Below are 25,988 nucleotides of genomic sequence, written 5' to 3' on the forward strand. Positions count from 1 at the left end.
ATATGAACGAGGCTCATCGGTAATATTTTATCATAAGTAACATGGGCTCCCTCTTGGAGGCGTGAGATTGCAGGAAGTCCCAGCAGATGCCGAGGGCTAACCTTCGCGCTGTTTACTGGTACATTTTCTCTTTTACATTTACACCTGCTCCTACGGGAGACGTGTAGTTGCCCAAAGTGTCAACAGATGGCGACCACTGAGCGAACGCGGGAAAACTCAACTGAATTTCACGTCCAAAAGAATCCAGATTAAAAAATCTCGCTGGCCTTCTTATCCGCATGTTAGGACAAAATCGTGCAAGTGGTTTTTTGGGCAGTTAAATGGGCAGCATTTCAAGAAAAAACGAATGGGGATATCAACTGGCTGGGTGGTTATTTACGAAAGTGTAAAAACACAGTGTTTTCCCGAAATCCCGCTTGCCTGTATTGGGAGGGTGTCATTGAAAAATCTTGTATAACAGTCTTTAGATACGTGAGTAAGTTGCCTATCCCAAGAAAAATCAGTTCGATATCTCAGATGGCGGTCGGTAAAAAATTAATATCTGAAAAACTATTTTACCGCTTTTCACTGTTTCTATGGTAAAATTTTTAAAATTTTAAGAAATATTGACCTCCACCACCGTAATCAGAATGTGCCCTTGCAATCTGTAGCCGTTTGTAAGAGAAGTTTGTCTAGACGTGTACATAACCTGTCAGGCCTTTTTGGCTCATCAGCCGTGTCATTTGTAAAAAAACAATTTGACCCTTTTAGTTGCGTCGCAGAGCGAAATCCTTAAAAACGGTTCTGTGCATTTGTATGAGTATTATATTCTAGCAAAAATCAGTTGGATTACTCAATCGGGGAAAGATTTATTTGACAATCTTTAGGAACACCGCTTTAGTTCTGGAATGCGGAATCACCTCGCTGGTGTAGGTTAGGCCGAAATCCAAAAACTACTTTTTAGGTACTCTTAAGGGATACTTATATCAGCAAAAAGCGCTCCGATATGCGAATGGCTAACCGAGAAAATCACAAATTCGCGAAAACACAATTTCGCCCTTTTGTTCGGTTAGGAGGGCAATTTCTGAAAAACCTGCCTTATCGAGCACTTACTCAATGACGCAAAAAAACTCGTGAAATTTCAAGTCTCTAGGTATAACAGTTTAGGCTGGAAGTTGATGAGTCAGTCAGTCAGTCTGTCAGTCAGTAAGTCAGTCAGTCAGTCAGTCAGTCAGTCGGGCACTTCTTTTATAGGTATACATGACACCTGCTCCTACGGGAGACGCGTAGTTGCCGAAGGGTCAACAGATGGCGACCGCTAAGCGAACGCGGGAAAACTCAACTGAATTTTACGTCCAAGAGAATGCAGAAAAAAAAATCTCGCTGGCCTTCTTATCCGCATGTCAGGAAAAAATCGTGAAAGTGCTTTTTGGGCGATTAAATGGGCAGCATTTCAAGAAAAAATGAATGGGAGATATCAACTGGCTGGGTGGTTATTTACGAAAGTGTAAAACACAGTGTTTTCCCGAAATCCCGCTTGCCTCTATTGGGAGGGTGTCATTGAAAAATCTTGTATAACAGTGTTGAAATACGCGAGTAAGTTGCCTATCCCAACGAAAATCAGTTCAATATCTCAGATGGCGGGCCGTAAAAAAATTAATATCTGAAAAACTATTTTACCGCTTTTCACTCTCTCTATGGTGGAATTTTTAAAATTTAAAGAAATATTGACCTCCAACATCGTAATCATATTGTGCCCTTGCAATCTGTAGCTGTTTGAAAGAGCAGTTTGGCTAGACGTGTACATAACCTGTCAGGCCTCTTTGGGTTATCAGCCGTGTCATTTGTAAAAAACAATCTGACCCTTTTAGCGGCGTCGCAGAGCGAAATCCTTAAAAACTGTTCTGTGCATTTGTATGAGTAACATATTCTAGCAAAAATTAGTTGGATTACTGAATCAGTGAAATATTTATTTGAGAATCAATAGAAACACTGTTTTAGTTCCGGAATGCGGAATCACCTCGCTTGTATAGGGTGAAAACCAAAAACTACTTTTTATGTATTATTAAGGGCTACTTATATCAGCAAAAAGTGCTTCGATATGTCAATGGGTGACTGAGAAAATCATTATTTCGCGAAAATACAATTTCGCCCTTTTGTTTGGTTAGGAGGGCAATTTCTGAAAAACCCGCATTACTGAGCACCTACTCAATGACGCAAATAAACTCGTGAAATTTCAAGTCTCTAGGTCGAACAATTTAGGCTGGGCGTTGTTGAGTAAGTCAGTCAGTCAGTCAGTCAGTCAGTCAGTCAGTCGGGCACTTCTTTTTATAGGTATAGATTAGGACTACGAAAGTTCTAGTGCGCTATCAGCAAACCCGTTTCGGCTTACAGTGCTTTAAGTGATGTACTTTTGTTTGGGACAGAAAAATCGCTTTCCTTGTTTGGGACAGAAAAATCGCTTGCCTTTCTCCTCAACATTTGTTTCAGAACTACGCGCACAGTTTTTTTTTTTTTTTGTACGTGCCTAAGGCGTTAATTTTCATCCACTCCGCTACTTCGCGCAGCAAGCGGGGTTGAAGTCTCGCACTGTGCAACCTTGAAACCACGGCATAAAGGAACTCTGCAGCCTTCTGTTTGATGAGCTCCTCTACAGGCAGGGCTTCGCTTGAATATTATATATTGCGCGAACCATGTATTCTGTTTCTATACTTGTGTTTATATTTACTATCCGCCTGCGCCCGGTTGTGTTACTGTTTCAAGAAGAGTGCATGAATCCTTTGGATTCTTTTGAGTGAGTTTTTGGCCCTGGGGTCACTAGCATAGAATATCCTTATTTAATCTTGAGAGTTCTCTTTGCTATTCCATGTTTCGAGAAACAACCGCGACGAAAGATAAATGCTCGCTGTGCTGCCGCAGCGGTATTTCGTTCGCCGACTCTCACCTGCGCACGTCACTTTCTTGACTGCTGCCATGCCTAATGGGTATTCTTTGAGTTGTTAGGGGAGCACAAGTTCGCTCCAATAAACTTGTTTTTCCTTCAAGACACCTGCGTCGTCTTTGGCAATGTGATATATAGTGGAGGAGCTGAGCACATGCACCATAAAGCCTCTGCCAGCCGCCAAGCAAACCCAACATGTACCAGCCGCAGATAGCAAAGCCTCCCACCCTAGTTCCGTCTAATTACTGAGAAGGTGATAAAGCAAGACGTCGCGACCAGCACCATGCTAAACTAAGCCAATCGCCCCGGTGTCGTCTAGCAACATCGGGAACCAACATCATTCAGACGGTATTCTGGCGAAGACCCCAAAGAGCGGCCCAAAAAGTTGGAGCGCGTCCACATTTTCAACCGGTCAGGTCAGGACGAAAACCTGACGAAATTGTGTTTTCCTCTTGGAATCGGCTTGAACGGGGACTCGGTTTGGCTTGAAAACCGCGACCGCTCGCTGACATCATGAACGATCCTCAAAACGGAATATTTGAAAACGTTCACAACTGTCTTTCGTAAGGATTGATCTGCGCTGTTGTTGCAGATGCAACACCAACATGCGAACGAATACGTGTTAGTGCGCGGTGACGACATGAATGTGCCGTTCTGGCTAGGTGACACAGAAATTCCATACGAGAAGTTGCCCTTTGTGGTGCTAGACGTTCAACATCTCTTCGCTGGACTCCTTCGAAACCTCCGACAGCCATTCCTGAGTTCTCAGCATGCGCTCGAGGAGAGAACGATCGACCCCTTAACCCCTTTTTGGCGAACTCCGCCAACGACCCAGGATTCGCAACGGACGATTTACGGGAAAGAATCCGCGCCGTAATTCGCGAAGAACTGCGAAACGCTTTACCAACAACACCCAACCCCAAGTTGCCTCCCTGACAGACACAATCCCAGCAGGTTCAACATGCACTAGGAACGTCTAAGGCCTCAGAAACACCCCATGAACCGCAAGCTATGGCCTCCGCCGACGCCGATTGTCGACCCCACCCAGCTACAGTACGTCATCAGGAGGCCCTGCTGTACTGCCGTATGCTGTCTCCGCCCCACCCACTGTAACACAAAACAAGACGTCCAGGAAGAGGGACGTATGGCGAACCCCGGATAATCGTCAGCTGTTCTACCACAGCCGAGAGGCGGACCGCCACTACCGTCGCTGCCCCTACAAGTGGCTCGGTTCGCAGGGTTCATCGTCGATGTACCAGGCCCTCTACAAGGCCAAACCAACCGGGGTCCAGCACGCTTCAACCGTTCGCCGTCGCCCTGCGCATACCTATCGCCACGCCGTCGAAACAACGCAGACCACGTGCGGGAGACCCTTCAGCAGGCGTAGGACAAAATATAAGCAGCAACGTCTGGGGCTGAACTTGCTCAATTCGTTCATTAAATAAAAATAATTCCATATCACCTGTTGCTACTTTATTCTTTGTTCTGTATATCACACCTTTTGTTTTATTCGTATTAACTTTAAGACGCTTTCTGTTGCACCAGTCACGCAAATATTCCAAAAATTGGTTTCCACACTACGATATCTCGGATGTTGTGTTTCCTGTGGCAAGCATTGTCATATCTTCAGCGTAAGCTACTAAACGAAACGGAAGAGGTTTATAAAAATGTAATCTAAATATACCAAAAACAAGAGTGGCCCTAAAATACTGGCCTGTGGTACACCAGACAAGATTGACTCGACGTCAGACACAGTTTCATTAAAACACACCACTTGCTTACGGTAGTTCAGGTACGACTGCACTAAAGCAAGACTGATTCCCCTAACCCCATAAAAACTGGGTTTTTGAAAAGTAGCGAGTGGTCGATAAAGTCAAATGCCTTGGATAGATTAACTTATATACCCAGCACAATAGCTTTTCTTCAAAAGCGTCGATTATGATGATGATGATGGTTGGATGTTTATGGCGCAAGGCCAACTGGGGCAAAGAGCGCCAAGACGATAGTCATATATGAGGGGTGAAACCTTAAACACTACAAAAAGTCAGCAAAAACAAATGTAAAATCACAAAACGACAATGAGCATGGCTGGTGTATAGGGCCAGGGAGTGATCACGCGTGGTATGAAATGAGGTCTAAAAACTTAACTTCTTCTAAATATTTAAAAACGCACTTGATAGAAAACATGGGATCGTCAGAGAGGAAAAACTCTGGGTGTAGTGGGACGTGTAGTCTGTATAGCTGTGGGAAGTGTTTGCGTCGTGTTGTGTGAAGTGCGTTGCATTGAATGAGTATGTGAACTACAGATAGGGCCTCTCCACGCCTGCCACACTGGGGTCTTGAAGACCCCGTGAGGAGATACGAGTGTGTGACATGTGTGTGCCCTATCCGTAGCCTAGCAAAGGCAACTTCTGTGTATCTGTTGCGGGTGTCAGTGGTGTATGGTCCCAAGCGTGGTTTTATAACGTGTAACTTGTTATCTGTTTGTTCACTCCAGTGTGCTTGCCATTTCTTGCGAAGTTGGTGTCTGATGTGTGGCTTCATGTCTGTGTATGGCACTGTTGCTATGTCCATTGTATTCAAGAGTGTAGCTGCAGTGGCCATTCGATCTGCGGTTTCGTTCCCGGCAATTCCAGAGTGCCCTGGAACCCAACAGAAAGTGTTTTGAAGGTTTGATGCATATGCAGACATGATAGCCTTAAAAACATGATTGATGACAAAGTTTTTAGAGTGATTTCCTGATGCAAGTGCTTGTACAACGCTAAGAGAGTCCGTGTACACGATGGATTTTAGGATTTGATGTTGGACTATGTGATTTATTACTATTAAAATACCGTATGCTTCCGCTGTGAATATACTGCTACAAAGGTTCATTGTTTTCCTGACGTTAAAGTTTGGCCCATGCGCAGCACAAGCCACAGCAGTTGCAGTCTTGGACGCATCACTGTAAAACTCTTCACAGCGGCACTTATGCTGCACAAACAAGAAATGCTGCAGAATCGCAATCCTTGGTGACCTGTTCTTGCTAAACTGCATAAAAGACAGGTCAGATGACACAGGGCGGAGACGCCATGGTGGAATTGAATCAATGATGGGCGTCTTGTGAATGCCTGAAAACGAGACTTCTAGCTCAGAGGCTTCTTCTCGCACTCTTAGATGAAACGGCATGGAGATTAATGGACGATTTAAAAAGAGTTGCTGTGAGGATGCATCATTAATGGTCGGAGTAAAAGGATGATTTGTCATAGACATGATTTTTGAGGCATATAAAACGTCCATGTACACCCTCTGGTGATCTAGGGACCATTTGTTGCATTCTACATAGAGACTTTGGACAGGGCTAGTGCGGAAAGCACCGCATGCGAGGCGTAGCCCTAAATGCAGCACCGGGTCCAGCATTTTTAGTGCCGTTTTTGTTGCGCACCCATAAACAACACTGCCGTAGTCCAAGCGGGATCCCACTAGGGCGCTATAAACCCGCAGAAGAAGTTGCCTGTCTGCACCATATGACTGGTGGGAGAGAACTTTGAGAATATTCATAGTTTTTAGGCATTTTTGCTTAAGATGTTTCAAGTGTGGGACAAAGGTTATCTTGTTATCGAATATTATGCCTAAAAACTTGTGCTCCTTTTTAACAGGAATTGAAACGCCATTCAGAGTAATATCTGGGTTCGGATGGATCCCACGCTTTTTGGAGAACACAACACAAGAACGTTTTCCTGGATTGAGTTTAAAACCATTCTTGTCTGCCCAGCTGGCAAGTTTTTTGACACCGAGCTGGACTTGACCCTCACAGATGGACATATTGCATGATTTAAAAGATACCTGGATGTCGTCTACATACATTGAATAAGAAATTGTAGGTGGCAATGCCTTCCCAAGGGAGTTCATCTTAACTATGAACAGAGTGCAGCTAAGAACTCCACCTTGCGGAACGCCGTTTTCTTACACATGTACTCTTGAGAGTGCGCTACCTACTCTCACGCGAAACGTTCTTTCGGACAAATAACTAGCAAGGGTGTTGAGCATATGGCCCGAAACACCGAAAGACTTCAGGTCACTGAGGATCCCGTAGCGCCAAGCGGTGTCGTAGGCCTTCTCGAGGTCAAAAAACACCGTTGTGCAAAACTGTTTATGAATGAAAGCGTCCTTTGTGTATGATTCAAGGGCGATAAGTTGGTCATTTGTAGATCGCCCCGCCCTGAAGCCTGCCTGGCAGCCCTCGAGAAGACCGTTGTACTCAAGAAAGTACACAAGTCTCCTGTTTATCATCTTCTCGAGGAGCTTGCACAGGCAGCTTGTAAGGGCGATGGGCCGATAGCTAGCGGGAGAGGAAGGGTCCTTCCCTTCCTTCAGGAAAGCCACTACTATGGCCTCCCTCCAAGAGCGAGGAATGTGCCCCGAAAGCCATATGTTATTGTATATATGTAGAAGTGTTTCAAGGGTGTCTGAGTGCAGGTGTTGTATCATGGTATATGTGATTTTGTCTGCACCTGGAGCTGAAGGCTTACATGTTGTCAGGGCTGCCTTCAGCTCATGAATTGAAAAAGGATAATTGTAAGAAGTGTGCGACTTGTTGCTATCACGCAGTGACTTCTTCTCCGCAGATGTTTTGTGTTTCATGAAAGTGTTTGTGTAGTGTGCTGAACTGGACACGTGTTCGAAGTGTTGTGCAAGTGTGTTAGCCTGGTCTTCGAGTGTGTCCCCTGTTGTTCTAACCAGGGGCAGGCTGTGTGTCTGTTGTCCTTTGAGCTTACGTATGTGTGTCCAGACTTTGTGTGTGTCTGTGTACGAGTTTATGGATGTCAAGAAGAAGTGCCAACTCTCTCGTTTTGCCACACGGCGCACACGTTTTCCTAATGCCTTGGCCCGTTTGAACAAGAGGAGGTTTCCCGACGTGGGGTACCGACGAAGGATACCCCACGCCTTGTTCTGGGCCTCTCGCGCCCGCCTACAGTCCTCATTCCACCACGGCCTCCGCTGGTTGCGCGGGGCACCAGAGGCGTGGGGAATGGACTTTTCGGCGGCGTCGAGGATGTGCGCCGTGAGCAGTTGGGTAGCTTCTTCAACGTGTAGGTGTCTTATGGATGTGTGGTGTAGTTTGGATGTTTCTGTAAATGTATTCCAGTTAGCTCTTGCTTCATTGAACCTATTATGGGAAGATGGACTGCATGGGCCTTTACCTATGTATGTGAGTGAGGTGGGGAAGTGGTCACTACCGTATGGGTCAGTGCCCACACCCCACTCGAGGAGAGGGAGGAGAACTGCGGAGCCAATTGCCAAGTCAAGACATGAGTATGTGTTGTGTCCTATGTTATGGTATGTAGGCTGTTTATTGTTGAAAAGGCATGCTCCTGAAGATGTAAGAAATTTCTCTATAAGGCGACCTCGGGCATCCGTGCGAGAAGAGCCCCAAAGAGTGTTGTGAGCATTAAGGTCGCCTGTCAGGATGTATGGTTCGGGCAGCTGGTCAACCAGCGCCTCGAAGTCAGAGCTTAAAAGTGAAACATCAGGAGGAATGTATATGGAGCATACCGTTATCAACCTATTAAATATTATCAAGCGTATTGCTACAGCCTCAAGGATAGTGTTCAGAGTGACAGGGTGGCAGGCTAAGGATTTCCGGGCAATTATGGCCACACCGCCAGAAGAGTGTGTGCAGCCATCCCTGTCCTTTCTGAAGACCATGTAACTATTCAAGAAATTTGTGTGCTTGGAATTCAAATGTGTTTCCTGAACACACATTACACTTGGCTGACTAGCATGCAGTATTTCGTATACATCGTCAAGATTTTTAAGAAGGCCTCTACAGTTCCATTGAATTATGTTTTCTCTTCCCATTATTTAGTGTGAGAGCTACTGGAGTGTGTGTGTTTGTTTATGTATCGTCTTTCGGGGCTGTGACTCTCGCCTTTTTTGGTTTCTCGGGAGGCTTTGGCGTCGGGACGCGTTCCTTGCGGTGCACCGCAGGCAAGAACGGCCCGACGTCCATCTCATCGTCCGATGTCCTGGGTGTGCCCGTCGAACCGGGCCCCCCGGACTTGGCCCCCCTTCGGGGGGCCCTTCGTTTGACCCGCCACCGCCGCAGGTGTCGGGGGCACCAGAAGTGGCACGGGCGGTGCGGTGGCGGTGGGAGCCGGTGCGGGGCCCGTGGTGTCCATGGCACTCTCCAACGCACCAGAGGACGGGGAGGCAGGGACGGGAGCGGCACCGGTCCCAACGAAAGAGGTTGCCACCACAACCGCTGCTGCCTCAGCAATCGGCGTGGTGGCGGGTTGGGCTGCCAGAGGCAACCCAGGGGGGCGGCGGGTGAGGGACCAGGTCAGACTCGCTGAACTGGGTCCCTGTGGAAACCAGACGCCGCTCCGCCCCCCGGCGAGCTGCGTCGGCGTACCTCCCCAGAGGGAAAGAGGCGAACCTCTTTCTCGCCTCTGGAAAGGTGATGTTCTCAGTGACCTTTACATTTATGATTTGTTTTTCTTGCTTAAATTTCTCACAAGTGCGAGACCACGCTGCGTGGGGCCCCTGGCAGTTGGCACAGGTGAAACTCTGGATGTTGCAGTTTTCGGACGGGTGGTCATGTTGGCCGCATTTCGCACAGGTAAGGCGGCCGCGGCAGGAGTTTGTGCCATGCCCAAACCGTTGGCACTTAAAACAGCGCCGTGGGTTAGGGATGTAAGGCCGGACCGGACATCGAACAAAACCTGCATTTATGTATTCTGGAAGGCTCGACCTGTCGAAAGTTAAGATAAGATGCTTTGTACGTATTTGTTTGTCCTCTTTACGTATGTTTATGCGCCTGACCGCTGTTACGCCCTGACCTCGAAGGCCCTCCAGCAGGTCGGCTTCAGTTTCGTTCAGTAGATCGGGATCGGAGATCACGCCCTGGGAGCTGTTTAAGCTGCGGTGGGGCGTGACCCTGATGTCAAGATCACCGATTCGGGTCTGGCTCAAGAGTTTTTCTGCCTGCTGCTGCTTGGTCACTTCGACCAGCAATTGCCCAGTTCTTTGTTTCTTGGCTTTGTACGCCTCTCCAATTATACTCGTCAGGAACTTCGATAGCAAGAAGACAGACAATGAAGCGACAGATCTTTCTGTGTCAGTTGACTCAACTACAAGAAAACGGGAATAGTTGTTTACAGTTGTTGGAAAGACAGTTGTTGAAAGAGGTGGAAATGGAACTTCGGTGCGGCCCCTTTTAGGGGGCCGATCACGTCTGGGGGGGGGGGTTTGGAAAATGCCATATGATACATTGAAAAGCAGGGAGACGGGGGTACTTTCTCCTTTGACCTTACCCTGGTAGTCAAAGAGGTCCCGGAGCTCCCTGCCTGGTAGACAGGCAGGGAGCCCATCGGCCGGAGCTTGACCAAGGCTCCGACGGCCACCGTTCGTGGTTTCTAACCCTCCACCTATGAACACATCGCCACGGTTAGATCCAGCTTATGTTTGGGGGCTCGGGATCCGCGGTATCGCCAGTACCGTCACCAAGATTGCTCAAGGTGCCCCGTGCGGGAAAGCGTCGATTATGATCTCTTTTTGCTTAGTTAATGCCATTTCTGCGAATCGCTGTTTTCTAAATCCACACTGACAATCGGAAAAAAGAGAATGCTTGCATAAAAGGTTAGTCAATCTGTAATGAATGACTTTTTCTATGGCTTTAGATAGTAGTGGCAGGATAGATACCGGTCTATAATTGGAAAAGTCAGACACAGAACCACTTTTATGTATTGCAACAACCTTTGCAATTAGCATTTGTTTCAGGAAGACACCGCGGTTGTAAATATATGTCAATATCGGGACCAATATGTCTATTACAAATTTAAACAGTTGAATTTGAAAACCATTTTTATCCTTAGATTTACTCGGTCGAAGATTTGAGAACATGGATATAACTTCTCATGCAGTAGTGGGAAACATTAAGTTTTTCGGACGCTTGGTGCCATACAGGCATAAGGAATATTTTGTGCTGGAGACAGCAATTGTGCAATAGTGATAAAAAACCGTTTAAGCTGGTTGGAAAGCTCTTTCCCGCCGAGAACCTTCCCGTCTTTTTTAATGGAAACAGTAACACTGTGTTGCCGGAAGTTAAGCAAGCAATTTAGTTTGTCCACTTTGATCTGGCGCGTTGTTGCTCAGAGAACGATCAAAAAGATTACTAAAATATTCAGGTTTTGCCCTCTTTATTTCTCGGTTGAACTGATTGCGGTATTTTTTATACGTGCGTAGTTTTTCAGGATTTCGTGTTTGAATCAACTGTGCGAATAGCTTGTCTTTTGATTTGATTTTGCAGATTATTTCTACTGTTACCCATTGTTTTGTAGTGTGCACGAAAACATTTTCTCTTTTATTTCTATTTTCTATTTTCTATGTTCTTCATTGTATTTTCTATTGTGCACGATGACAGTACTATACGAACGATGAAGTTGGAAACCTTGATTTCGGGACAGGTCACACCTTCCACATCGAGGAGAGGTTCCAACAGTATCTCCAGAATCTCCGGCCACCCCTTTCGTCCCTATGCCAGAGAGCGCCGATTTTCATATCCCAGTTCGTACTTTCTTGTGCCACCCTATGTTCAGTGTTCAGAGTTTCAGCGTTCCTCTGAAACAAGAACGAAAGCACGTTCCTCGTTCCTTGCCAATTTTTAAACGAGCTCCCGTTACAAGTTCCTTTATTGCGGAAGGAACGCATTCCAGATCCACTTCCAACACTGCAACATCTCGTTACATTACGTCACATCTCATTTTTAGAATTGAAATATTGTGTCGGATTCCTGAGGCGAAATAAAGTGAGAAATTTTAAACTCACACGAAGCTATGTATCGTATAGGAATATGAATACCGCCAGCAGCAGTTTATTTGGAGATAAAAAGAATCCAAAGAAATGCTCCCAGACGATTTTTTTCAAGGGAGCACGGGACAAACTCCAGGCATGTCTAACTGCGATTTGGTGCTTGTCTATTATAGGTGCAACACAGATGACACTTCCCACTTCGGTCTTACGAATGCGCAGTAAGGTTACTGTGTTTCAAATATGCGAATAGAAAGTTTTAAACATGCAGAAATGTAATTAAATGTCGTGCATTAGAAACCGCATGGAAAGGAACAGTACATAGGCCTTTAATGAATGCTGATTTAATATTACAGTTTATTTAAAATACCTTACAGGCCCGTTTGCAGGAAGTTTAGTAAGGGGGTTACAAAAATGAAGCTTCGCGGTTCATACAGCACAAATTTGCGAGTAATGAAACACAGCAGAACAAGTACTGACTGTGAGATTTGCAATTCAAATTTGTTGGAAGACGATAAGAAGAAAAAAAATCCCACAGCGTATTTACACACGAAATCTACGGACAAGAATTACAAAGTATGCCGAACACAATTGGGGTAGTAGATAAAGGAAACAACCAAAGATAGCCCAATATGTGGACTTGACGCCTAGATCAGTTACTGGGTTAGAAATACGCATAAGGGAAAAGCAAAAAAAGGAAACGCGGAGTGTAATCACGCGCATAAAAAAACATGTACACTATAAAAATCATAGTCGGCCACAAATTGCGGCATTATAAAAAACAGAAACAACCACAAATAAAGAAAAAGAAATGAGAAAACAAGAAAACCCGTTCCGTGGTACAGAAACGACTAATTGCTTGCTTCTGATTGATTGATTGTAGGCCATGACACCCCGACTCAACGCCGGCGATGAGGGGCGTCGTAGTGGAGGGTCCCGGATTAATTTAGACCACCTCGGGATCTCTATCGTGCGCCGAAATTTCGTACACACGGGCATTTTTATTTTTAGCCTCCATCAGAAAAGCGGCTGCCGCAGCCAGGAATCGAACCGGCATCCTTATGCTCAGCAGCACAACGCCTTAGCCACTTAGCCACCGTAGCGGGTGATTCCTTGCTTCCACAAGGAAAAAGAAAGTTGAAAACAATGTTACAGGATATGGCAGAAAGGAAACAAATGTACATTAAATGAAAAAAATTATGAAAACAATTATTGGACAAACAATGCCCGAATGCATAGTCGCAACTAAGCAGAGTCCCTTTTTTGAACCCAGCAAGAGTTGCACCTCGATCTTGGAGCCAGACAGGCGAACCCGTTTGTCTGGAGCCAGACAGGCGAACCCGTTTGTGTGGGCGCCGTTGTGCGGCGTCCACACCCCCACTGCACATGTCTGGCCGGGCACCGCTGATGATGATTGTGGCAGGATGCTCCTAGAGATTGTTTAACCAAAGAATCCATCACGAGATAGCTTGGCGTTCAACCACCGTCGTCATCTTCCAGTAGGGGAACCCTGAGTAGTATGCGAGCCATTCCTCCTCTCCTCTCTGACGCTCCTCTCCTCTCCGGGATTGCGCACTAATGGCAACACCTGCGACTCCGCGCCCAATAATGCAAAGCAGCTTAGGGTTAGAGACGCGACGGTAGCCGCTGCATACTCCGCTGGGGGAACCACTGTACCTCCGCGGTATAAATGACATGACGCGCGCGCGCGTTCCGCCTCCGCTCCCCCCCCCCCCCCCATTGTCCTTCTGCAACGCCGCGATCGAACTGAAAACTAATGGGAACTTGAGTCGACCCCACGGCTGCTTTGCATACTACTCAGGATTCCCCTACGGGAAGATGGTGAAATTTCTTTCGTCAACATTTCGTTGACAATGTTGAAAAGCCGTTCCACGGAAGCGCTTGAGGGTACTGACGTGTTGTAGTTGAAGAAACGTTGGTTCAGTGCCTCGAAGTTCTTCATCTGCGGCAGCGGCTAGTCAACTGGTACCAGCAGGTACCGCGACAGCTCGTCCTGTGAAAATCGGCAGGTAGGGTTTGCTGCCCACAGGAAACGAAATCTTCGGCAGGGATGAGGTGGCAAATTATGCTCTGGATGGCTCGGTCACTGCAGCCAACTCCGTCTTTATATAGTTGGTAGCCTTTTCTCGCACAGAAGTGTCTGGGATTCATGATAGCTTAAAAAATGGGATTAAGCAACTGGCGACAACGAGCTCGCGCTTTCCTTTTAGGGGTCTAAACCTGCAATTCCGAACAATCCCCAGTTCCCCGGTGAACCTGCAATCCCAGTGACCCTTTGAATGACCTCACAGCGAGAAGAACTCCCTCGACAACACCGCACCCGCGGCTCGCGCGTCTAATGCGGTAATTACCCCTGGCAGTATACGGTGATTTCGCATGGTACCTGCAGCGCCGCTCGGATTTAGAAACCTTTCCCCGACAGGGGACAATTCTATCGGCCAGACGCGCATCGTGTCCTTCCCAGACAAACGATGCAATGTGAAAAGAATTCTCGCGGCTGCGCTTTCACCCGTCGAACGCTGCGTAAGCTCAACTGGCATGAAAACAAGCACAAGCTGCGGCCCACTGCGTGTTCATTCTTCTGCCTTTTACCTTCGAGGTAGCACGCTCCGCTGAAGGGCGGGGAAATTGCCAAAGAGAAACACAGCATTGACTTGTGGATTTTCATACTCGAGCCTTGGCATCAAAAACAGCCAATTTATAGGAATGTAGCGTTTGCAGAAGAAATAGCGTTCCGGCCGTTCCCCCGAAAACGTAACGAGTTACCGTAACAGTTCCACCGACGCTTAATAGAACGGTGGCGTTCTTTCGTTCCTCCCAAAAAGAACTAGTTCAAGGAACGCCGTTACTTAGAACGCCGTTACGTACAACACTGGTGCGGACTCCCGTACGACACTCCACTGCTTGTCTCGAGGAGCAAATGAATAATTTTTTCCTGCATGATTTCCGATCCCAAATAAGAAACTTTTCAGCTTCCTGGTGGAACACGATGAAAAGTACCTACCCCTAATATGCTCTACTGTTGCCTTTCGTGCAAACACTGCAAAATATTAGCATCAGTGCCGAGATTGACATTCACGTGAAGAACTCAACAGTGTGGAAAAACGGTGGACGGGTATGATTTCATAACGCCAAGAATGCTAAGCTCACCCGCAGCGCCAGTATCTCTGTGAAGACATTCAGGATGCAACGCTACCCTTTCACTTTAGTGCCTGGTTGATTTCTTGAAAGCTTGAGCTCTTCTCTGCTGACGATCATACTGGGGTGTTCTATGAGAAGAACAGCAATGTTGCATCCTAAGCCGTTATAGTATCCGTATTTTACAGCCGATGTGTCGTATGTGTTTAGTAAGCGTGCGGGATGGATTCAAAGAACACAGTTTTTTCCCTTACCGGGACCTTCACTTATTTGTAGTCATTGGTGTTCTTGTTTGATCTTTACGCCGAAGAATTTAATTTAGAAGAACTAAGCACCGGCTATAGTACCAAACGTGTAACGTGCGAAAAAACTCTATATTGCATCTTAACAAATTGTAAACGAGACTTTCCACCGAAATACATTGCTACCAGCGCCTTTGTCAGTATTGTTTTCGCAATTCCAAGATTTTCTTTTTAACCACTGTAATAGTAACACGTGCTCTTCTGTCGCACAGGGCTCTATACACCCAGCGGAGGGAAAGTCACCGTGGCCGGCTACGACGTGCACACCGATGCTGCGCGCGGAATGGTGGGCTACTGCCCACAGGTGGACGTTTTTTTCGATGACCTCAGCGTCCAAGAGCACATCGTGTACTACGCGGGCGTAAGTTCTGTTGGATTTCTAAGAAATGACGAAGACAACTCCGCCCTCACCAGTAAACTGAAGTTGGTTGCCACCGAATGGCTACAAAGAAATACGGAGGCGAATAAGTGATCGAACGAGTAACAAGGTACCGTTTTGTGTCAATGGTAGCCAAACACTGTGCCCTTGGATCACTGGAGACTTCAGCGCCGCTGCGTGGCATAGACGTGATTGCTAAACTCGTCGACTCGTGTGTTAAAATCATAATCAGTAGTTCTGTGCAACTTCTGAGCCGCCAAAATTTTCGCGTTCCCATTGTGTGATCTTCGCCCGTGCCGGTTTTATAGCGGCTGGCGAACTTTTATCCCCATCTCTTCAAGCAGCGCCATACGATCGCAGGTTTTATTGGATGTCGCATTAATGCACTTCGGTTGCATGCCAGCACAAACGGCAGGGTTATAATTTGCCTCTCCATCTTCTTGGTAATGATGAAGACTAAATAATAAATTTCTGTTGATTCTCGAGCCGAGAAGAAGATCTCGACTCGCTCCGATAAACAACGTCCGATGCTTGGAGCAGGTGAGGGATGAGGACTGCCTTTATTGTTTAATATAAGGCTTACTTACACTACTTACATTACTCCAATTATTTAGATCAGGACAGAATGACGCTTACATTGTCACTGTGCCCACAGCAGCCTGTTCGGCCAAGGTCTATACTGAACTAGATCCCTCTCGACCACCCTCAGACAAAATACTAACACTTCGGTTTTGATCCCAAAAACCACGCCTCCAAAATGGGCGTTCACGAAAGATCGGAAACACGTTTCAAAATGATTAATGCGAACAATTGATTGGCCACAAGAACCAACCAATCATACACATGTCCCCAACTGTGGTCACGTGCGATCACTCTGCCATAAGTTGGAACACACGAGGGCTCCCGCTGAGGTGCCGCCTCGTTGAATCGCGGCTTCCGGCGCTTTGAGCTTTAGCTTACGAGACCTCCCGCTTAGGTTGCCGCCTCGTCAAATCGCGGTTTTCGCCGCCTTAAGCCGGAGCTCACAAAGCCTCCTGCTGAGGTGCGGCCTCGTTGAATCGCGGCTTCCATCGCCCTAAATTGAACCTCACAAGGCCTTCCGCTGAGTTCACGAGGCCTCCCACTGAGGCGCCGCCTCGTCGGTGCTTGGAGTCTGGCTAGTTATTGGTCAGAACCGAACCATGCATTCAAGGAGTCTCTCTGGAATGCCCCACCAGCTCTAGCACATGGTCGTGGTCATCCTGTCGACTGCGCCAGTTATATTTGCTCTCCATCTTACTATGAATGATGAAGACGAAATAACGAGGTTCTTTTAGTGCTCGATCCGAGAGGAAAATCTCGACTCGCTCCGATGACCGACGTCCGATGCTTGAAGCAGGTGAGGGATGAGGACTGCCTTTATTGTTGGATATTATGTTTATATACGCTATTTACATTGCTAAAAGTATTTACATCAGGACAGAATGATGGTTACACCTCACTCTGCCCGCAGCAGACTGTCCGGCTAATATCTATACTGAACTAGACCCCTCTGGATCTACCTCGGACAAAACCCCGGTTTTCATCGGAAAAACCCCTACTCCAAAAGGGGCGTTTAGGAATAAGCAAAAACCACTTTAAAATGATTAATACGAACTATTGACTGGCCACAAGGATGACAGAGTCTTACACATGTCCCCACCTGCGGTCACGTGACCCAACAATACCTCTCATGCACTCATAGTACGTTTCCCACGCACGTTATTGCAACCGAGAAGCAAATACAAGACATCTGCCACCTAACGTCACTGACCGTGCGGTGTGGACACACCATTACGTTGATCGGCAGCGTCAGCCCTAAGTTCAAAGGCGAACGCTTAATGCAGTCTTCGCGCGGCTAACAGCTTACAGTGCCCTCGCCTTCCCGCACTGCCTTTTCGCGGCGCGCACCGGCACAATGAGAGAGTCGTGGCTAATCCCTTTCCCAGACTAAGCGATGCCGCCGCCCGCCGCGTGTTTGGCGGGAAGAGCTGCTCGAAACCTAGGCGAGCATTTTCAAGGTGAATGACTCATAAACGAACAGAACCTACGCCGGCTTTGCAAATCCTCAATGGCCACGCCACGCGCCTTTTCGACACGAACAGACGGCATCCTTTCGCTTCCCGTCGGGTCGTTCACCTCGATCAACGACTGAGCCACTTCCCAATGTCGGCAAGCCATATTAGCTTCATGCGGGCTGTCCGAGAGGGGACCCCTGGCCGGAGCGGTTTTCACCTCTCTGCACCCATCGCCAAGGTTGAGCTGATCGCATACCAACCCAACAAGGGCACTCGGGCAAGCCCCCCCCACCGTCTTTTACCACACAAAAGGAAGGAACACAAAGCATGTGCCCGGCGGCACCCAACTTCGCGTCCCTGCGGTTGCATGAAAGGAACACAACTTGGCACCTACAAGCCGAGCCGACGCCGTTGTATGAGCCACCGGCGGCTTTCGTTATTTAATTCAGGAGCTAGAACTTAAGACAGTAAGCGGAAAAATTAGGTACTTCTCTAATTGGGTCGCTGAAATATCTGCTAGTCTTCAGTAAATGCCCCTAACAGACTTTTCTGATGGCCCACTTGCAATGTTCACCTCACCTCTAGTCGGATGAGGCCATCAATGCGGCGTAGCGTTGGGGACGCGCTCCAAACGGAGTTCAGGATTGCGTACGTTGAATTCAACCCGAAATTGGCCGATACTTCATAATAAAGCAATTATTTAACCTTTGTTATTGCGCGGTCGGGCATGTCTTCACCGATGTCTTGCTGTGGATGCGTTGCTCGCTAAAGCACTCCATTGTAAAAAGAAAACATTTATTTCGCTCTTTTTATTTTTGTCCTACTTTTCATGTGGCCCCACGGCTTGGTAGGATTATGGAAGACGGTGCTGAGGTGGTTTCTGCGAATAAAAAGGTGTCTACCGGCCTATGTTTACTGTTCCGATACAAGAATAACTACAGTGTCAGCATGGCATTGAGAAAGTAAATTTTAGATCATGCGATATTTTATCCATTATGACGTTTTCTCGCCAAAGCTTCACGGGGCCATGAAGCGCGCTGTGGTAGAGTGCTTTGGGGTCATTCTGATCATCTGGAGATCGTTAACGCGCGCTGAAATCGCGACAAATGCCGTTTTAGCTTTTAGCCTCCATCTGAAATGCAGGTACTGCAGCCGGTATTGAATACGTGTCGTTGAGCTCAGTATAACAACGGAACGTTCACTGAGCCACTGCGTCGGGGAAATTATTTCTGCGCTCATTCAGTCGTGAAAACACCGGCTGGGCAATACATTTCATTTTTTTACTAAACACATTAACACTGCACCGTGGGCGAAATGGCAAGGGTGGCCTGGTCAAGAAAAATGCGGGGCCTCCAAATTCTGCAAAACGTTTCGCAATGCTTGGGAATTACCAGCAAAAATAACTTCTTCGGAAACAAATACACATAATTTCAGTTCAAACGAAAGTTTCTAACATGTAATGTAATCTTTTCAGAGCCATGTGACTTTGTGCCGATTGAAATGAGGTCTTTGACATCTTAAAAAGTGCGAAAAGCAACCGGTGTAATGGTTTTTCTTGTGTTCTGGTTTCTTCGTGCTTTTTGCGATGTCGAAGTGCTCTCACCAACTAGCCCAACTTTCTGCATTGAAGTCAGGTCGCACAGAAAACGCTATCTCGGGTGCAGTGGCCATAACTGAATATGCATTACCACGCTATGCGTCTTTACGTAGCACTTTTGAGCAATGCAACAAAAAGATGTTTACTTCGGGCTTTCTACCCGCCATTTGATATCGGGATCGCAATTATGGTAGCTTCTGTTTAACCCCGTGCTCGGTCTTCTATAGCGACGATGATAACAGCAGTGATGAAGGTTCTACTAGCTGCTGATGGCAGACGGCGCTAAAGGTGCGTACAATAAAGTTGCTATATGCCTTATAAGGCGCTGACGACGATGAAAATAGCGACCACAATGATCATGCACTTCACGATATCTTGAACCGAGGGTGAAAATGCCGACGCGTAGAGGGACGTTTCTGTCGTGGCCAGAAAATACCAATGTCACGTGATAAGTGTGTTCTTCTGTAAAATATAGCTGTCCAATGAGTATTGTCGCGGGACTTCTCACCGCGAACAGTGCTGCTACTTTTCAAAATGCCTTTAACAAATTGGCGACAGTTTTAATTACTGTGAAACCCTCTTCGTTGTTTTTCAGCTGAGAGGCGTCGACAATCCTATAAGAAAGGCGAACAAGATAATGCACACTCTCAGGCTCAAGGACAAAGCTGAATGTTTGCCTCACCAGCTGTCGGGTGGATACAAACGAAAGCTCAGCGTAGCTATAGCTCTTGTGTCATCACCAAAGGTATGGTGGCTTTCATAAATTCTTGCATGCACTTGGCGGTTTTCCGTATCTCTATGATACATTTTAAATTCAAACTCGAGCTTTACGCCTGAAGCTGATTCGCGGAATAAAGGGTAAAGAGCGAGCACTATTCTACGATGTATCACGCGCTTGTGAATTTTGATCACCAAAGTGCCCTAAACCAGCTCCAATGCCTTGAAAGAAAAACGTTCTTTTAGCAACCATCTGAAGGACAGCTGGCTCTGCAACCGTATATTTATCATGCACTCTGCCTTCCGTACAACGCCTTACTCTTTGAACTGATCTATGGCATCAGGTGTATTTGATACGTTTCTGTCACACATAGAGCTTATATGTCTTCGGAAGGATAAAAATAATGGTTAAATTGTCCTAAATTGGCGGCACTCTTTAGTAGCCAGCTTGGCGACATTTGACACTTTTCCCGCATGGAATAAACTACTCAGCATTCATGAAACAGTCTAAAATTGCCACAGTGAATAATGAAGGTTCCGGAATTAGACCTCGCAAAATCTGAGTAAAACAGTTGCAATTCATTGGGTCTTTCGAAAACACGGGATGCACTCAAAGTATGTCGTATAAGTTGTCCGACTCCGTAAAAATATTGCAAAAATTGTTCTATTCATTTAAAAGTTTCCCGAACGAACGCCATATGGGGAAAGATAGACAGAAGGAACCCAGTTATTGACAACAGGCAGCTTGTTCGCTATATTGGTGAGAAGCAAACTATTAGCGTTAATAATAGAATAAAGCTAAGGAGGCTACCCAGCTTGTTCTGCGCAAATTGAAAGGTAGGATAAAGTTACTGCTATATTTAGCCCGTTTCTTGCGGCGATGCTGATATGCCCTGCATTTGGGGCGAAGCCCGTAATCCCTTGATGTGCGTCGGAGGTGTCTCGTGCTCTGGCCTTTGTGTAAGGTGAGCTTGCGTTTCCCATGCCTTTCTAACAAATTTCCCCTGGCTTTGGGGGAGATTATCTACGAAGTGAGGGTCCTGATGCTACTCCTACGTCCAGCCCACCATTGGCGCCCCCGGGGCGCTTGTGGGTAATTATTAATATTCCCAACCATTAAATTATCTGCGCATTGAAGCAGAACAGAAGACAAGGACACAAACACGGGCGGTGAAAATTCAGTAAGACACGTTAAAAAGTACAGAGGTCTGTTTCAAAGTGCCGCTCATTTGCCACGGCCCTGCTTGCAAGCTTCATGAGAATGGTTTTTGGCGACAAAGAGCGCTCTGCAGGACATTGTTGTCAAATTTCTGGTGCGTTTAATCGCATCAGCGGTTCATGAATAACCGCGAAGCTTTTATTATCTATTAAATGGGGGAATGAAAATAATAAATGCTAAGGTAAGACTGTCTATGGACAAAGACATGTCGATATTGTCACGTAGTCAAAGACGACGGAGTGGTCTTAAAAAAAAACGAGTTTATTGGAACGAACGTGTGCTCCCCTAACAACTCATAGAATACAAAGACGGCGAGGCAGCAGTCAAGAAAGTTACATCTGTAGGCGAGCGTGGAGAGTCGTGTGCCGAGGCGTATGCTCCGCAGGTTTTTATCTTTCTACGCGAGTGTTTCTGGAACCGTAGATTCACATCCAGAACATGGTAGATCAAAGAAGATTATTTTGGGCTAGTTATGTTAGGGCGAAACAGTCTGCTTATCTGAATGAAATAGCTATTGCGTCATCAGAATAGAAGACGCACTTCGCTTGGGACACAGATAAGCGAGCTGGCGCGGCCGGGCAGTAAAAACAAACAGTAAACTAACCCATACATGGTTCGCGGCACTACCCCCCTCTAAGAGCGCATCAACCCGATGTTAAACGAAAAGACAGTCCCAACAAACAACAACACAGTCCCAAAAAACGTGATGTTCCCGAATCACCATCGGGGATCACCTCGTAGGTGAGTTAGCCGACACGTCGTAGAATCTGCTAGGGTCCGAAACACCGTCGCAGAAGCTTCTCACTGAGTCCGCGTCATAGGATGGGAGTCCAAACCCAAACACGATCCCCTGGGTGGTACTCGCAGTCTCGGCATCTCGGCGTCGGAGGATGTAGTGCCCGGCATCCACCAGCTGCTGGTTCGTTGTACGAACTCGAGCGAGCTGGCGGGCCTCCTCCGCACGTTGAAGGTATCCTTGGACGTCGGGTTTGAGGTCATCGTCTTCTACATGCGGAAGAGGGCGTCAAGCATCGTAGTCGGCTGTCTTCCGTAGACAGGATCGAACGGCGTCATCTGCGTAGTTTCCTGGATAGCCGTGTTGTACGCAAACATGACATACGGGAGAACTTCGTCCTAAGTCTTATGTTCAACTTAAACGTACATTGACATCATGTTCGCGATAGCCTTTTTCATACGTTCTGTTAGTCCGTTCGTTTGGGGGTGGTACGCCGTCGTTCTTCGGTGATCCGTGTTGCCGTTGCGTAATACTCCTTGCAACAGCTTCACAGTAAAGGCCGTTCTGCGGTCCGTGATTAGGGCTTCCGGGGTTCCATGTCGCAGCATAACTTGGATTATGAAGAACTTTGCGACAAATTGTGCAGTCCCCCTCAGAAGAGCGGCGGTCTCTGCGTAGCGTGTCATGTAATTGGTCGCTACGACAATCCTCTTGTTCCAGGATGAGGATGTAGGGAACGGGCCCGGAAGGTCCATTCAAATCTGTTGGAAGGCCCTTAAAAGGACGGCAATCGGCTGCAAAAGTCCGGCGGGTCTCTTCGGAGGCGTTTTTCGTCGCTGGAAGTCACGGCAGCTCGAGACGTAATGGTTGACGTCGGATGTAAGGCGGGGCCAGAAGTACTTGGCCTTGATTTTGCAATAGTGCGAGCTGTGTCGAGATATCCCGAAGACGGGTCGTCGTGGCACGCTTCCAAAATTTCGTCACGGAGCACTGCAGGCATGACAAGTAGGTAATGCGTTCTCTTTCCGGGGCTGAAATTCTTCTTCACGAGGACTAAGATTTTGAGGCTGAATGCTGGCAAGTTCCGCTTGAACGACCTAGGCACGGCGACATTTCGTCCTTCGAGGTAGTCGATCATGACGCGCAAGTCGGGGTCGGCACGCTGCTAGGCGCCTAGGTCGCTCTCCGTAATGATTTCGAAGAACGCGCGTTCTTCATCGGAATCTTGTGGTGGTGGGTCGACTGGAATGTGGGACAGGCATTCTGCGTCGGAGTGTTTCCTGCCGGATTTATAGACCATTGTAACGTCGAACTCTTGAAGGCGCAAGCTCCACCGCCCAAGACGTCCCGAGGGGTCCTTCAAATTGGGGAGCCAACACATCGCATGGTGATCTGTCACTACCTTAATGAGTCTACCATAAACTTATGGGCGAAATTTGGAAATTGTCCATATAATAGCGAAGCACACTTTTTCAGACGATGAGTAGTTTTTCTCCTCCTCCGACAGACCACGGCTGGCAAAGGAGATTACGTTTTCACAACAGCTATGTTTTTGGACGAGAGCGGCAGCCAATCCTATATTACTGGCGTCCGTATGCATTTCCGTTTCGGCGTCTTCGTCGAAATGAGCGAGCACGGGCGGCCTTTGCAGGCGTTTTTGCAGCTCGCAGAATAACTTTTCTTGGTCACTTTCTCAGTTAAAAGGGGTGCTATCTTTCGTCAAGCCTGTGAGTGGCTCGCCAATGCGTGCGAAGTTGCGACGAAGCGCCGGTAGTATGCGAACAGTCCAAGAAACCTTCGCCCGCCCTTCTTGTCTTTCGGCCATGGGAAGTTCGCAATGGCTGACGTTCTTGCAAGGTCAGGTAAGCCTCCCGCGCTGTTGACGACATGGTCCAAACACTTCAGCTCGTCGTACGCGAACCGGCACTTTTCGGGCTTCAGCGTTAACCCCGACGTACGAATGGCCTCAAGTACAGACTCCAACCTTTCAAGGTGCTCGTCGAAGGTCCCAGAGAATACCACAACGTCATCGAGGTATACGAGGCAGGTGTGCCACTTAAGACTCCTTGCACAGTATCCATGAATCTTTTTAACGTTGCTGCTGCCGTGAACAGCCGAAACGGCGTCACCTTGAACTCGGGTGCGCGTTCAAATTCGGTAACCGCGATTACGTCACTTGCTTCTTGCGTTTCCTCGAGGAACGCAATTGCAGCGCTCTTGTTTAAATGGTGGTACTCGTCGGTGAAATTGGTGACCAAAATTGGGCCCATCTCCCCGCGACGGGGACTCGAGTAAATGCGTCACATGGGGGGTGGGTGTATTGCGTTAACGTTTAGTGTTTGGGAAGTTGGTGGTAGTGAATGCGTTGTATCAGCAGCTTCTTGACGTAGTTTGAATGAGTCAAGGATATAAGGTGCGTTCGTAGCCTCCCATTCTGTGTCGGCTTTGTGGCGCAGTGCGTAGAGCACCATGTACATCGCGTTCCGCCCGCTGGGTCGAGGGATCGAAACCAGGCGCCGGGTAGTATTTTTTTTATATATAGTGTAGGGGGAGGGGTGCGGACTACGACTACGGACGTCGACGCGGGTGACATCGTGTGTTACTGAAATGCTCTGCATTTAAAACATGAGATTGCCGGTGCCTAAAGCACACAATGACTCTTGCGGCCGAGGTACCGGGGGCTAGAAGCAGCCTTTGGTCGCTCTCAACGACAGCATCGACGTGAGGAACCGCATCTTCACAGTAGACGCTGATAATCAAGCTTGCGCAGGGTGGCAGGGTGACTTGATCGTCACCGATCCTTATAGCTGCACGGTGTTCGGGGTTCAGTTCCGGCGTCATGCAGTGATCGGAGGAAAATGTTATCGACGTGGCCTGTAGGTCAATTATTGCACCATTGTCCGTCAAAAAGTCCATTCTGAGAATTAATTCGCGGGAGCAGTTAGGCAAAATGACGAACGCCGGAGGTAAGTTGTGGAGTCTACGGTAACGCGCGATGTTCAAGTTCCACCTGGCGTCACGATGTTGCCTCTGCTGTGCGTATGTGCGGAAGGTCCCATCTGGCCGTAACTTTCTTCAGCTTAGACACGAATGATCCGCTCATTACGGAGTAGTAGGCTCCCGTGTCTATGAAGGCCACCAAATCAAAGCCGTCGATGGACAGCTGAACGTCGGGTGCCGCCTTCCTCGAGTTGCGGGTGCATCGTAGCGTCGTATCTTTGTTTGTACGTATTGACGGTCGGCCACTATGCGTCGTCGTCGATTTCGTCGTATTCGCAGCAGCAGGTGCGGTCATGCCAGGTACGTGTCGCGCCGTTTTGCTGTCGTCGTATTCGGGAGTCACGTTAGGGTTAGATCGGGTCGTCGGGCTGAGGGCATGGTCTTTAGCGAGTCGCTGCGTGATTGCAGGGTTTTCATTTTTCTGCAGTCCTGCAACTTTACCTCCAGAAGTTGCTCCTTTTAGTTTCCCCCGCGTGGGCTAGGAGACATTCCACGGGAGAAGTCAGCATGCAGTGCTACGGCGGTTAGGCAACTGATACGGTTATGGTGACGGTGAACGGTTGAATCGGTCTGGTCCTCGGTTGGAGTTGGACAGGTATTCGTCGATCTCGATAGAACGCTGGCCGTGTCGGGGGCGTGTTGCGTCGACGGAGAATCGTCGTCAACCGAGCCTTTGTAATGGCGGCGATGGTGGCTGTGGTCGGCCTCTCCACAGTAGTAGCACAGCGGGCGATTATCGGGCGTTCGCCACACGTCGGACTTCCTCGGCGTCTGGTTTTGGGCTGCAGGGGGTCGTGCGGGCGACCGTGGGCGGCGGTACGGTGGGGCTTCTTGGCGACGGGTTGGAGCAGGTCGGGGTCGACGTACAGCCGCGGAGTAGGTCATGGCTTGTGGTTCGCGGGGTGCTTCCAACGGGTAAAAATCCCTAGTGCGAGTTCGACTTCTTCTCGGATCACGTAGGTCATATAGGCGATCTGGGGTGGCGGCTTGGTTGGGAAACGCCTCCTCAGTTCTTCGCGAACGACGGCGCCGACCGTTTCCCGCAAGTCTTCCGTCGCGAATCCAGGGGCATTGACGGGGTTCGCCAAAAATGCGTTCAGTGGTCGATCGTACGGCCACGAACGCATGTATAG

At 47.9% G+C, this 25,988-nt stretch overlaps 1 protein-coding gene across 1 annotated transcript in view; it reads left to right on the top strand.

The window, feature by feature from the left end:
- Positions 1-25,988, top strand: part of LOC144180065 (phospholipid-transporting ATPase ABCA3-like) — a 164,945-nt gene that overhangs the window by 74,440 nt on the left and 64,517 nt on the right. Inside the window, exon 10 of the mRNA XM_077708473.1 lies at positions 15,384-15,532. Coding sequence (XP_077564599.1) covers positions 15,384-15,532 — 149 coding nt within the window. The remainder of the gene's footprint in view (positions 1-15,383; positions 15,533-25,988) is intronic.

Source organism: Haemaphysalis longicornis, unplaced genomic scaffold, assembly GCF_048455015.1.
Source record: "Haemaphysalis longicornis isolate Haplotype H1 unplaced genomic scaffold, Haemaphysalis longicornis Haplotype H1 scaffold_4, whole genome shotgun sequence".
Lineage (NCBI taxonomy): Eukaryota > Metazoa > Arthropoda > Arachnida > Ixodida > Ixodidae > Haemaphysalis > Haemaphysalis longicornis.